At 48.7% G+C, this 13619-nt stretch overlaps 2 protein-coding genes across 12 annotated transcripts in view; both read right to left on the bottom strand.

Annotated features, from left to right (window-relative positions):
• Positions 1-212: 212 nt before the first annotated feature.
• Positions 213-2471, bottom strand: Aprt (adenine phosphoribosyltransferase). The gene is made up of 5 exons (XM_051201529.1): positions 2307-2471; positions 2080-2186; positions 957-1090; positions 721-799; positions 213-611 (listed from the first exon to the last, which is right to left on the bottom strand). Exons 1-5 carry the CDS (start codon positions 2384-2386, stop codon positions 469-471), a joined length of 543 nt encoding a protein of 180 aa, XP_051057486.1. The 5' UTR covers positions 2387-2471; the 3' UTR covers positions 213-468.
• A 1289-nt stretch (positions 2472-3760) lies between these two features.
• Galns (galactosamine (N-acetyl)-6-sulfatase) overlaps positions 3761-13619 on the bottom strand; it is a 31941-nt gene continuing 22082 nt past the window's right edge. For 7 of the 11 annotated variants that reach the window (XM_051201710.1, XM_051201711.1, XM_051201705.1 and 4 more), the window contains 3 exons: positions 10337-10458; positions 6504-6621; positions 3761-4537 (listed from right to left, as the gene is read on the bottom strand). In XM_051201710.1, coding sequence (XP_051057667.1) covers positions 4451-4537; positions 6504-6621; positions 10337-10458 — 327 coding nt within the window. In that variant the 3' untranslated portion in view covers positions 3761-4450. Of the gene's footprint in view, positions 4538-6503; positions 6622-10283; positions 10459-13619 lie in introns of those variants that run through there. The other 4 variants (XR_007835590.1, XM_051201709.1, XR_007835589.1 and 1 more) reach the window with 4 other exon arrangements.

The raw sequence follows: 13619 nt of genomic DNA, 5'->3' as shown, positions 1-13619 counted from the left end.
GACAGAGCCCCTGTCCTCATCACATCACTTGGGAGGCTACTGATAAAAGCCAATTGCTTAAACTGACTCCAGTTCTCTAAGACCCTACAGCTAGGAGCAATGTGTGGGACTGACTGGAGGACATTTCCTGCACAGGGGAACTCCAAGGGGCAGGGACTGTCACCAGGCAGCTATGGAATGTGATCCATGCAACAAGACAACAGGAAGCACCATATGTATCAAACTGTTTATTGATTTTGCTGTGTCATAACCTGCAGTAGCTCTGCTCTGCTCCAGGACTCAGCAGCACATATTGAAAATGCAAGGACTAGGTGGTCGATAGGCATGGCGATCAGCTAATGAAATGAGTGAATAGTCACTGAAAGTGCAGCTGGTGCTTCACAAAGGTCACTTAGGTGGTAAGGCTGAGCCACATGGTCCAGCCATAAATGCTGGGGGCAGGGTACAGCAACCATTCCAGCCCCTCAGTCACTCATATTGCAGGAGAGAGAAGAATGGTACAGATCCTAGCTTCTCTCTGCCCTTAAGCGAGGTCAGCTCCACCAGGCTCACACACTCCACCACCTCAGCCTGTAGCTGGCCCAGCAACTCGCAGGCAGCTCGCATGGTTCCTGGGGTGAAGGGACAAGGAAAGATAAAGGTAGTAAGGCTTTTGCTGAATCAGCACCCTGGACAGGACTTGTCCTTTTGAGATCTGTTTCTGCCATAAGTGGCTCTTACCTCCAGTGGCCAGGAGATCATCTACAACAACCACTTTCTGCCCAGGTTCTAAGGCGTCTTTCTGGATTTCCAGCTCAGCCTGCAGACAGGAAGTCGAGTGTGAGAGTCTAGTAACTAATGAATGACCACCACCCCTAGCCTTTCCATGTTTCCTGGTGGTATAAATGTGGCCTGATGTCTCAACCTCTCTGAGCTCTCACACTTACTCCTAGACAGCTACCCACTTGCTGGCTTACCTTGCCATACTCCAGAGCATAGGAGGCTGACACTGTGGGGCCCGGCAGCTTTCCGCGTTTCCGGATGAGCACACAGCCTAGGCCTAGCTCCTGAGCTAGGGAGGGGCCAAACAAGAAGCCCCTGGAGTCTAAGCCTATTAGGGTAACAGAGGAGCAGTGTTAGAGCTGAGGTTTAGGGTTTCCAAGAGGCCAAGGATTGAGAGAATAATATTGGACAGGAATATTAGGTCTTACTAGCTATTGCTAGAAGGCTCATAGCTACTGGGCAAACTCCTTAGCCTTAGGGATATTATCTGGCTTGTGTATATAGCTCAGGAACACCTATGGTTTGCTTTTGCCTCCTCTCAAATACAGCATCTGCTCAGGAGCACTTTACAGTACAGGATACATATGTGACCTGGGGTCACCTCTGTCCAGAAGGCTGAGCTACTGTAGTAGGCAGGAAGCATGCCCTAATTCCTGGAGTATAGTATAGCCAGGGGGTACCAGTAGGAAGTGAAGTGGGCATCAGTAATTGTGTCCCCTGAGCATTTGCCAGAGCTACCAAATTATCCAGGGTTCTCACCCTCTGGGACATGTCTGACTCACCTGGTGGGCATTCAGCGACCCTAGGGTGTTTCTGAAACCCAAGCGCGGGGCCTGGTTGTGACAGATGTTTAGCACAAGATTGTGTACAGGAAGGAGAGAGTTACTCTGGTGTAGTTCTGAGAGATCAGGCTCTAGGCCTGCACAGGCACGCATCTATCCCAAAGCTACCCCTAGCAAGAAGGGAGGTTCCAGGGCCTTCCTCCAAGTTCTCAAAGCACACAAATGCATCTTGTAGTCTTGCTAGCCAACCTCGCACCCTAAGAGAAAAGGGCTGGCCCTGAACAAGGACAGAACGGAGTTCATCTCTAGATACAGGCAATGAGGGCAGAGGTCAGAGGATCTATCAAGGGTGGGAGACGCAGTACTTTTCCAGGGTCAACAAGGGACCAAGGCAGAGAGGAGTAGAGTGCTAAAAGAGGGTCAGGGGTTGAAGAAAGAAGGGGTGGGTGTGGGATAGACTGTGGGTGACACGAAGGGAAAAAAGGAGGGGAGCCTGGACAGTGGGGGACCAGCAAGGCCTGGGGTGGCCACTCACCTGCGATGTAGTCTATCTTGCCGCCATGCGTGGACTTAAGGTGACTGGCCAGGAGGCGGATGGAAGCTCGGAAGGAGTCGGGGTCCTTCAGGAGGGGCGAGATATCCCTGGGAACAAAGACAGGCTGGTGGCCGGGAAAAGAAGGGCGGAGGCCCCCGAGACTGCCCATGCGCCTGCGCTGGGAGCCTAGAACAGGGCGCCAACGCCTTGCGGGCTCGTGATCTCACCTAAACAGCACGCCGGGGATGGGGAAGTCGGGAAAACTGCGGATGCGCTGCGCCACCAGCTGCAAATCGGATTCCGCCATAGCCGCGTGCAAGGAAAAGACAGAGCGGTGTCAGCAGGTTCGGGTCATACCAGTCCAGGAACAAGGGTGGGGCTTGGTGGGCGGGGCCTCCGGGCGGGGCGTCCTTAGGGAGAGGTCCAGCACGAGAGGGCGGGGCCTATGGGAGAGTGGGTTGCGCGGAGGCTGGACTCTAGCAGGAAGTAGCTTATTTGCTCGAAGCTAGGTCACCTCAAATTGAAAGCTTGGGGTTATTTCTGGGTAGAAAAAGGATACATGCCTTGGTACCTTTTGGAGTTCTCGCTCCCGCACGCCTTTTCAGTCCCGCTTCTCCCAGGGCCAGCCTGGACCTGGAGGGGCCGGTGTGGGTGTTGCCGCAGTCCCTTTAGCGTGGTTTCGCCTGCCTTACATTACTTTGCTCTGTGTACTGCTCTCCGGATTTGAGATTCAACCCTGCTTTCCCAGAATTAGCCAGTTTCAGGTCCAGAGGTTCAAGTATGGCCTGGAATGGAGGGGAAAAGCAGGGTAGCACGGGGTAGGGAGTGCCTACCTTGAGGTCACATACCCTCCTGTGCATCTGCAACAAGATGTACCCTTTTTGTTTTGGGGAGGGGACCAAAAGGTCTGGATAGCCAGGGACAGAGGAGTGGGATCTACCTGCCCAGCACAGTACCTGAGCCTACAGGTAGTGATGTGGAAGACTGTCCTCTCAGAATAATGGCTATTTTCATATTTAGTGAGGTTGCAATTACTCAAAAGAAATCCTCCAGCTTGGACCTATGTTCCGTCAAGGAGAGGGTGGGAGAGGGTCTAATAGATTCCAATAATTCCTTTCCTCACCACCCACCTCCAAGGCTGCTGTAATTCTATCTACGGTGGTATTTGGAGGTGCATATATATACATATATATATATATATATATATATATATATATATATATACACACACACACACATTTTTTTTTAAAGGTTAACTGAAGGGAGGCTCTGTCTATGCATCTATAGAGAAGTTGTCATCCATGCTGGGTTGAAACTTCTCAGTTAGGGTGATGGAGCTGCTTTGGGGTCATCCATGATTCTGTAAGCTAACTCACTTGATGGAATAGTTACTTTGGTCTGTCATTGGTATTCTATCTGAGGCATATAGATGTTTATGTCTCCCCAGGGGAAGCTCATGCAAAAGGTACATGGACCATCTAATGTATCATCTAATCATCTCTATTTTAAAAACCAGGATAGGTGGGCATGGTGGCACACACCTTTAATCCCAGCACTCAAGAGGCAGAGGCAGGTAGATTTCTGGGTTTGAGGCCAGCCTGGCCTACAAAGTGAGTTTCAGAACAGCCAGGGCTACATAGAGAAACCTTGTCTCAAAAAACAAAACAAAACAAACAAAAACCAGGATCAAAGAGCTAACACACTTCCTGTTCCTTTATTCATGGTCTCTCAATTTCTCTTCATTATCATTTTCCAACCTTTATAATTCAGATTTGGCATTATAATCATTGCACAGATGTGAAAACTTGTTCATGATGGACAACTCCCATGAGCCTTTAGGGTGGCAGTTACAGCAGAAGTGGTCCCATAGTGTGCTGAGCCAGGAGTTTGGATGTCATCTTCCTGTCTCCATGAGCAGTGACAGATCTCCCCTTGGGCTGAACAATGTGAGAAAAGAGGGAGGGTAACTCAAGGGAGTTGACATGGGGATGAGGACCGATGGCCAGGAAGATGATGGCTTCTTGGCATAGCACTGAAATCTTCACCTTTGTGTACAATACCAAGGTTGGGATATATGCAGGAACAGTGAGAAGGCAAAGTGGCAGCCCTTCATACCGCGGGCTGGAGCATGGGTCATGCTCAAGGCCATGAACTGCTTCTTTTTCAATAGCCAGCTGGGAAGATGTAGTGCTAGAGAGTGGGCTTCAGGGTTAGATCTCCAGTATATGCAATCTTGGAACCTTGGCACTGGTTGCAGAGGCCATCCAACCAGTGGTGGCAGGGCAGAGGGCAGCTGGTCTCTACCAACCCTCAGCCTCAAGGCCAAAGTCTTCTAGGCACTTGCAGGGCTAGCTGGAGATTCTGGTCTTGGCTAATGGGACCAGGAACACTTCTCTGGGACAGACTCAGGAGGTGTCAAACACTTGCCTAACTTTTCACAGCCGGGGGGTGCCCAATTCTAGAAAATGAAATTTAAGAAAATAAACTGCAGTTATTCACATTTGTCTGGACACAATCAACAAGATTTGGACCTCCCACCTCACCCGCCCACTTGGCTGTAGTGCAGAGACACTGCTATCTCTCTGCCTTCCAGAATTCCAGGAATGTGAAGCCTTAGGACCTTCTTCCAGCAGCAGGTCTGGCTCTGCAGAAAAGGGGGTGGGGGTGGGGAGCAAGTAGCAAGGAAAGTGAGGTCCAGCAAGGGAAGCCTCAGGGGAGAACTTCACCCAACTGCCTACATCTCAGGCAGCTTCCAAATGGGGGAAACCAGGAAGAAGAGGCTGCCAAACCACTGAGAGACTAGGAGTTAGACTCCTTGTAGCTAGACAGGAGAGAGATCATGGTGATATAGATGGTGAATTTCCAAGATGATCATCTTTTTCCTCATCCTCCTGACTTGCAGCTTAAGACAAAAGCTTTGTAGACTTTATTTTATATACAGTGTTCTGTGTGCATGTATGCCTGAAAACCAGAAGAGGGTGCTAGATCTCATTACAGATGGTTGTGAGCCACCATGTAGTTGCTGGAAATTGAACATAGGACCTCTGGAAGAACAGACAATGCACTTAACCTCTGAGCCATCTCTCCAGCATGCATTGTAGACTTCTGTCTCCCACCAGCAGGCCCCCTGCTTATGAACTGACTCAACCATACATCCTAGCTTTCTTCAACTGACCAACCCTAATTTAGGGGAGGAAAACCTTTCAGAGATTTTCCAAGTCCTAGGAAGAGACTGGATTTTTCTGCTTCACAGAGAGTTTGTTTTCTATGTGTCTGTTACATGTGTGTGTTTCCTCACCCCCAATAAATGTCTTTCTTCAACTGCTGATTCTGTGTGGTGCTTGAGATTTCTTTGCTGCCTGTTGCACTCCAGAGTTTTCCAGTCTTTTCATTATTGACTAGCATAGAAAATGAACCTGATAACACCTCTAGACAGTGTCACAGCAACCTGTTTGAAAAAGACCCATATTCTCCCCTGAGGCCACTTAATGGACTAAGCCTGTGCTACAGAGCAGTGTAGACTAGATAGGAATGGCAATGCCCCACCGTAAGGACAAGCAAGTTCTTGAGACCCTAGAAACCTGGTAGTCCTTAGAAACTCCCTGATCTACCACTGTCATTTAGAGGTCAGAACACTACTATGGTGGGGACTATCTCCTGAGCCAAACTGCTGCCATCTTCAGGAGTTTAGCTGGGCTTGCTTGCAAAAGATCATAACAGGTTGGTTTGTTGACTATTGACTTTCCTTAAAGACTACCAGAAGAAGCATAGGACTCTCATCTAAGTAATCAGCCACTCCTTCTGTTCAGTTGCATGCAATTTTGCCCTAATTGCAGGCAGACTTTGGGGCTCTGGGAGGGGCTAAAATATATAGGAGGGACCCCTATATACACAGCAATGGGGGAGTCATCTTTGCTGGGTACAGGCCTTCCAAGCATGGGTACTTTAAGTAACTCTCCCTCCTCTTCCATGTTCCTGCCTGTAACTCTTCATCCACTGTCCTATAAGAAAGCCTGTGCATTCTTTGGTTCCCCAGAGTAAAGACTGGTGGAATGTACCTTCATTTGTTATTGGGTCTTTAGAAGGAGGGGTAGATATTTACATCTCCCCCTGAGAAGTGATTTAGCAATAACCAGCAACACAGTCACCAGTCTGTGAATGCAGTGAAGAAGCTGTTCCCAGTGGGATCCTCAGAGGAGGTCATGCCTAGCCCAGTCCTGAGCAAGGCTACTCACTCTCCAACTATCCTCAGCATTAGTGGGATGTTGTTTATTTCCCTCCCAGAACAATGATTTTCACTTTGATGAGCTGAGTAAATACAGGGAGCCAAGGTGTCCTCAAAATTGGATGAGACCAGCATCTGGCAAATGGGTAACAGTAGCCAAGCACAGGCAAACCCCAGCATACATGCTCTGACCACTCACCATGACAGCCTGGTTACACACATTGAGCTGGGGCTGTCCAGGGACCAAGGACTTCTGGTGCTGCTGGACAACCTGGATGATCCTGCTGAGGGCATCCTGGTATTCAGAACTGGCAAAGCTGCAGAGAAGGCGGCTCTGGTTACAGGGCTATTGTGTCTAAGGCCAGTCAGCTCCTGACAGGCAACTCAGGAGATTCACTGACATCCTAGGACACGAAGTGGTCCTAGCCTAGAAAGCCTGAGACCTTGAGTTGGTCTCCAGAGGTGGGAAGAGCAAAGATGGTAGTCTGATGTCAGGGTGGGCTACGGGCTTCCATCTGGTGACTCATGACCCTCTCTGGACAGCTGTCTGTACTGTGAGCTGCTCTTCTGTCAGACTCCATCAGGGGAGGGAAATAAGGGCCTAGGAAGCTGAGCTATGGCAGGGAGTCCTCCTCTGTTTACTGCCAACATGACCGGTGTGTGATGAGAACCCAGGGTTATGGGTCAGAAACTGGGTCCTGAGGACTGGGGCCTCTCCCCAGGAACTGCCACAACAGTTGGTACTATTTTGAAACACATACACATATGACACATACTTTTTCCTTAGAAAGGACTGTCTTATGTTGAGAGGGGGTCAAGTACAGATGGAAGGACAACAGCATGCACAGCCCTAAAGTTCCAGTACAGGCACCTCCAGCGTTTGATTCACTTTTCACTAAGACAGGATGCACCATGCAGATAGCACTTAACCAACCTCTGTACTATCACCAATTGTGGTACTACAATGAAGCTGCAAGGACATCTGTGGGGACCAAGTGTTTTTGTCATTTTAAATCATGTTTACTGTTGCCCACATCATATGTCCTCAGGTAACTATAAATAAGCTGCTACATCCCATGGGAACAAGTCTGTCTCTGGGCTGCATTGGGAGGACAAATGCAGCCAAGGCCCCAGCCCTGGGAAGTGGCTGATAGTTCCTTAAAGGTTAATGCTAAGGGGAGCATAGTGGCTCACACCTTTAAAGCCAACACTCAGGAGGCAGAGGCAGGCTCATCTCTGTGAGTTTGAGGCCAGTCTTGTTTACATTGTGAGTTCCAGGCCAGGGCTACACACTGAGACCCTGTCTCAAATAAACAAAAATTTAATGCTAAATTTCCCTCCAAGATAAGACCAATTACATTTATTTTTCTTTTTTGGGAGGTGCTAGGGATAGAGTACTAGGCAAGTACTCTACACTGAGCTATATACCCAGTCTGTGTCCTGTCCTATCCCTTCTCACATTTCCCCCTCACATGACCATTCAAACAAGGCCCATCCATACACCTGTGCCATAGCCATCTGCTGGACCGTCAGGAAGCCTTTAGCTGGGTGTGAAGCAAGCCATAGCACACTCACTGTGTGACGCATGGCTCGGCACAACACACACCACTGATATGCCCATATGGAGTAAAGAGGGCAAAACCCCTAGGGCTGTACACATGTAGGGTGCCAAGCTCAGGCTGCAGTCAAATCTCAGATGTCTGTAACTCAAGCTCTGACAAGCCATGGGCACAGAGAATTCTGCATGTGAACCAAGTCCTCAGATTTCTTCATGTCTCAGGATGACTGGTGAGAGGATGACCATATGTTCCCTACCCTGCAGCTACCCTAACCATCACTGTGGTCTCAAGAGGCCAGAGGGACTTCAGAGGCTTAGGCTGTACTTCAACCTTGTGCTGGGTTTGACTGATCCCTGATGATAGTAGGGCCTCTTCCAACACAGCAGCCTCCCAGGAAGAGGAAGTAGGCTCCTGGGGCTCAGTTATGTCCTAGTCCAGCTTCTAGCACCAGAGTTTTCTTTCCACACACATGGAAAATCTTGAGACATGCAACATGGCAGGGCCACAGGGTGAATTCCTTATGAGTCTGGATCTTCAGAGGCTTGCCTATACCCATACGCTCCAGCCCTTGTGTGGTTCCTTCCTATACTGTGCTCTCTGTAAGCCCTTTTCCTTGTGTGCTGCCATGTTCATGGCTTGTTGTTAATACCAAGACAAGTCCTGGGCATTCCAAAATCCCTGAAGGTACTGTGGCCAAATATATCTGTTGTCCCATGGCCAGCTAGTGCTAAGGACTGTGCCCTAAGGCTCCCAGTCTGTGACCATTATCTTGCTATTCAAGAGGCTCAATGCAGAAAAGCAGCAAGGCAGGTAAAGCCATAAAGAGTCTGCCGTGGGGACATTCTCTCCAAAATTCACCTCTGGCTTTCCTTATGCACTGTCTTGAGAGAGTCATATCCTTGGACCAGGAGGTGGCTTTGGGGCAGGAGCTGGGTAGCTGCTGCATGGGGTGGAATTGTGCAAGCCTTCACTGAGTCTGGTAGGTAGGGCTTACCTTTAGGAAGTGAATAGACCTTGGGAAGGGGCATCTCAAGATGAGAAATTCCCCAAGAACCCAAACCGAGCATAAGCTAGATGTGGGAAAGTGAAGCAGGGCATCACTAAAAGACACTGTGACCTTTGGGTTGGTCCTGAGGGCATGAGGCCAGTGGTGGTCAATTATACAGGCACATATCTTATAGGACAGTCAAACAACCCTGCAGCCTCACCATCCCTTATCAACAGAGCTCCTGTGGTTTGTGACATTTGTGTCCTAGTGGACCTTGAGGAAATACCAGTCTGCTTGAGGGAAAGGAAAGGAGGCTAGAGGCTGGAAGTTGAGACACTGCAGGGCCACACTCCTTCTAGAGGACCTGAGAGGCACCTTTCTACCTGGCCCAACCCCTTGGCTTCTATCTGCCTTGTCCTTAAGCAGTCTTTCCCCCTTGATGCCTCTGTCCCCTCTTCTCTCAGAATAATGCCCCACCACTATTCAGGATGACCTCATTGTTATCTTGACCTCAATAATATCTAAAGACCCGATTTCTAAAATGTTGCCTTCTGAGGTGCTGGAGACATACAGCTACTCACATAGGATATAGGAGCAGCCTTAGTGATCCTTCTGATGTCTCAAAGTCCTCTGTTATATAACCTGTGATTAGCAAGTCATGGCCTGTTACTGAGCAGAAGGCTGTGCTTTCCAACCTGGCAGGAATGCTATAGGGCACAGGACTTGTATTACAGGACCTAAGGCACCTACCATCCTGGTAAGGGAGCTGTGTTAGCTACCTGGGGAGAGCTAGAGTGAACTGGGCCAGAGTTGGCTGAGGAGCTCTGAGAAGATCTGGAGTTTGGTGGATGTGATGACTGTCACCATATATACAATGACTTCTGAGCTTCACTGTGAATAGGAGTATCCTTGAACCCTGCAGTAGTTATTTAATTCACCAGGATTTGTCACTGTGGGTAGTCAGGGATAATGACTCCTGAATTCAAGGACTCCTGCCCATTGGAGTCCACTAGGCAACCCTCAGTTCCAGAATGCTGGCTGTCACTGAAGCACTTTACTCCAGAATCTAGGATCGTGTCCCTGAACATCCTTACTCTCAGTCTTCCCTGCCTGTCAGTCCCAGGCCTAGTTAGTGCAGATAGATGTATCCTAAGCCTGGATCCCTCACTCATGCCCTGAAGGTAGCTCAGAGTATAGGACCCATTGCTGGAGGGTGTCAGTGGACTGGTCCTAGAAGGGGCAGAGATGAGAAGTAACCAGGAAAGGAAAGTAAGAAGAGAGCTCCCAGAGAGCAAGGCAATCATGGCCCAAGGTGGAGATGTGGATTTCTGGGATCCCTCTGTGTAGTTCATGTCCTCAAAAAGGTATACATTCCTTCTGAGACCAGAAGAGTAACTCCATGGAAGAAAGACCACCCAGATGTGGTTCTCACCTTTGGACTGTCTGGCCAGAATCTGGAGTGTGGAGACCCTGCCCCTGCCTCACCTGAGTGGGAATCTCTCCCCTGGGTCACTTCCCAGGTGGAAGATCAGGGGTAGCTCCGTGTGCTCTTCCTGAGTATGGGTTGTGACTCCTGAGACATTCTGACCAGGGCAGAAGTCAATGCCCTGCAATAAGAGCCAAAGAGACCAAATGAGCATCCCTGAGCCAGAGCCCATGCTGCAAGAGATGCCCTACTAGTCCTGTTCCTCACACACCCCCCATACCCGGTGCTGCAGTGTTCATTGATGAATGGACATGAGCAGGTAGAGTATGGCCACCTGGCTGAAGGGAAAAGCTTCAGGCTCAGAGCTGCTCAGCAGCTCACTCTGGGTGTCTCCTTAAGTTTTCCTGTACCCTTTTATGGGAAAAAGCTCTTTATAGTAGTGTGGGCAGCTAGGCTGTAATCTCAGCATTTAGGAAGTAGAATTAGGAATATCATGAGTTTGAAGTCAGCCTGGGCTACATGAGACCCTGTCTCAAAACAAAACGAAATAGTATGGGCACTTCCACATCTTGACTCAGAGAAGAGCTCCTGAGAGTTCTATAAAGCTCTCATTGTGTGGCCAGGGAGAACAGTGGAACTCTCATAAGGGGAAGGGTCAGGATGATTCACTAGACCAGGGCGGATCTTTTGCTTAAAAGCTGAGAGAACACAAAGACAGACCCAGAGCTGAACATGGAAGCTGAAAGCAAGGGACAAAACAGCCATGACCAACAGATTTAAGAGAAGAGAAGAGCACAGACTATAAATAATTATGATTTCTGCATTCAGAAGTACAGAGGGAAGGCTGAACTCGGGCAGCATGGAGTCAACCCCTGCAGCTTCTTCTAAGGTAGCTTGGCTGCTGAGGCTATCTCTTCTAGGTACAACCTGATTCCACTACAATGGTTCCTGTGTGCAAGTTTATTCTTTGCCTTTGACCATTCCTCCTAGATCTCTCTGGTTACTCTTTAGGGTATATTGATGGGGAATGGGAAATGCTTCTAATCAAGCTTCCAACAGTCCTATAGAAATGTGAGGGAAGAGCTTATTCTAAGTATCATGACTCAGCCATGTTTCCAATGGGAGATAACACTGTAAGTTTTGTTTACATTTGAAATGGTGGCTGGGCTGGAAAGTGCAATGCAGTGCAGTTCCCTGAGCAAATGTATCTAACACTTTGTATAAAACCCTTGTAATAGTGTAGCAGGTTACATTTTCTAAAGCAGGGAGGATATTTTGCACTGACTGCAGACAAATTGGGGGCTACCTTCCAATCAAAGTGGGTTCCAGAATCTGGGTCTCCTGGAGTGCCCTGCCAGGGGACAACAAACAGTGCACAGCAGGGAACCGCCACAGTTCGCTTGAAAATGTTAAACAGTGGAGAAGTACCCAAGTCTAGATGGAACACATAAATTATAATTTGGATGCAAATCAAATAAGCTATTTAATTAAGATCCTGCTAATTGGCCTAGTATTTCTCTTACAGCTGCAGTTGTCTGAGCACTTCACCCTCAGGGCACTGGCAGGGAAGTCAGCCTCCGTACATTATGCTTTATCTTCCCCACAGAGCTGAACTCTGGCCTGGCTCTGGAGGCACAGGTGATGGGGACAGGCAGGCTGCTAGAAATCAACCCCTGATTTTGGAGAGGTGTTGAGGGACACCACCTGGTTGATGCACTCTCCTGGGATGGTCAAAGTTTAGGTGTAGCAGCTGTAGGTCTGAAGCTAGTCCAGTGAGCAACCCAGGGCTGTTAGACAATGCCAGGAATTGCAGTAATAAAATGCAAAAGACCTGGGATGCTCTCACACCTGAAAGCAGGGACAGATTGTGGCCTTTTGTCTTTAAAAGCAGCCCTCCACTTTTAGCTGGGCTTCAGCTCTAAATCAGACCATGGGAACTCAGGTCAGTCACAGCTAAACACTGAGCAGAACTGGAATCCAGTTGCAGAGAGGGAGAAGTGATGAGCAAAGGGATCAAGACCAGGCTGCAGAAACCCACAGAAACAGCTGACCAGACCAAGAGGGAGCTCATGAACCCCAGGCTGATAGCTGGAAAACCAGCATTGGACTGACTCAGACCCCCCTGAACATGGGTCTCTGTTAGGAGGCCTGGGCAGTCTATGGGATGGCTGACAGTGGAACCAGAATGTATCCCTGGTGCACGAAAGGACTTCAGAAGCACATTCCCCATGGAGGGATACTCCCTTAGCCTAGAGGCAGGAGGGAGGGCCTAGACCCTACTCCAAATGACTTGACAGATTTTGATGATCCGTCCTGGAAGGCCTCACCTTCCCTGGGGAGTGGATGGGGGATGGGACAGAGGTAGGGGGGCATGGGAGGATGGGAGGGAGAGGGAACTGGAATGGATATGTAAAATAAGAAAAAAATTTCAAAAGAAAAAAAATTCAGCTAATTTTTAAAAAGTAGCCAGGTGATGGTGCATACCTTTAATCCCAGCATTTGGGAGGCAGAGATGGGCAGATCTCTGTGAGTTTGAGGACAGCCTGGTCTACAGAGTGAGTTCCAGGACAGCTAGGGCTACACAGAAAAACTGTCTCAGAAAAACAAAAACAAACAACACACACACACACACAAAAAAAAAAAAAAAAAAAAACCCAACCCCTGATGGGAGGTGTCATTCTGTAAACATGTGTTCTTATTGGTTAATGAATAAGCCCTGTTGGCCAATAGGAAAGCAAGATAGGCAGGACTAAGAGACAAGGAGGAGTCTGGGAGATATAGTAAGAAGGAGAGTCAAGATGTAGGACGTGAGAGGAGTAAGGGTCTGGACCCTCTCTCCAGTAAGATAAAACCACATGGAAACACTTAGATTAATAGAAATCGGTTAATATTTAAGACAGAGCTAGCCAGTAAGTAATGTTAGTAACAGGCCAACAGCTTTATATCTAATACCATGTATCTGTGTGTTATTTGGGGCTGACACAGCTGTGGGACCAGGCTGGCGGGCAAACTCCTCTTAACCCCCACAAAAGAAACAAACAAAAACCCCAAAAGACAAAAACAAAATCCCCGCTCCTAATTGGTCGGGCACTCTTGTCCATCTCTGTATCTTTTCCTCACCTCCTAACAGGCCTGGTTGGTTTCTAGCACTAAGTTTTGAGGAAGGGATTTTAAGGCCCCTACCAAAGGGTGGGGCTTACTTGGCACTTCACTGAGGACCTGCCCATCAGTCTATATGCAATAGTCACACTAAGGAATCCTGGGTTCCACTGATCCCAGCCCAAGTAGGAAGTGGAACAGGCTAGCCACTCAAGTGACCTGGAGTAGGATATGCTGGTAATA

This window comes from Phodopus roborovskii, unplaced genomic scaffold (genome assembly GCF_943737965.1).
Source record: "Phodopus roborovskii unplaced genomic scaffold, PHOROB, whole genome shotgun sequence".
Lineage (NCBI taxonomy): Eukaryota > Metazoa > Chordata > Mammalia > Rodentia > Cricetidae > Phodopus > Phodopus roborovskii.
The sequence above is the reverse complement of the archived record's forward strand: the minus strand, read 5'-3'. Positions and strand labels throughout refer to the sequence as shown.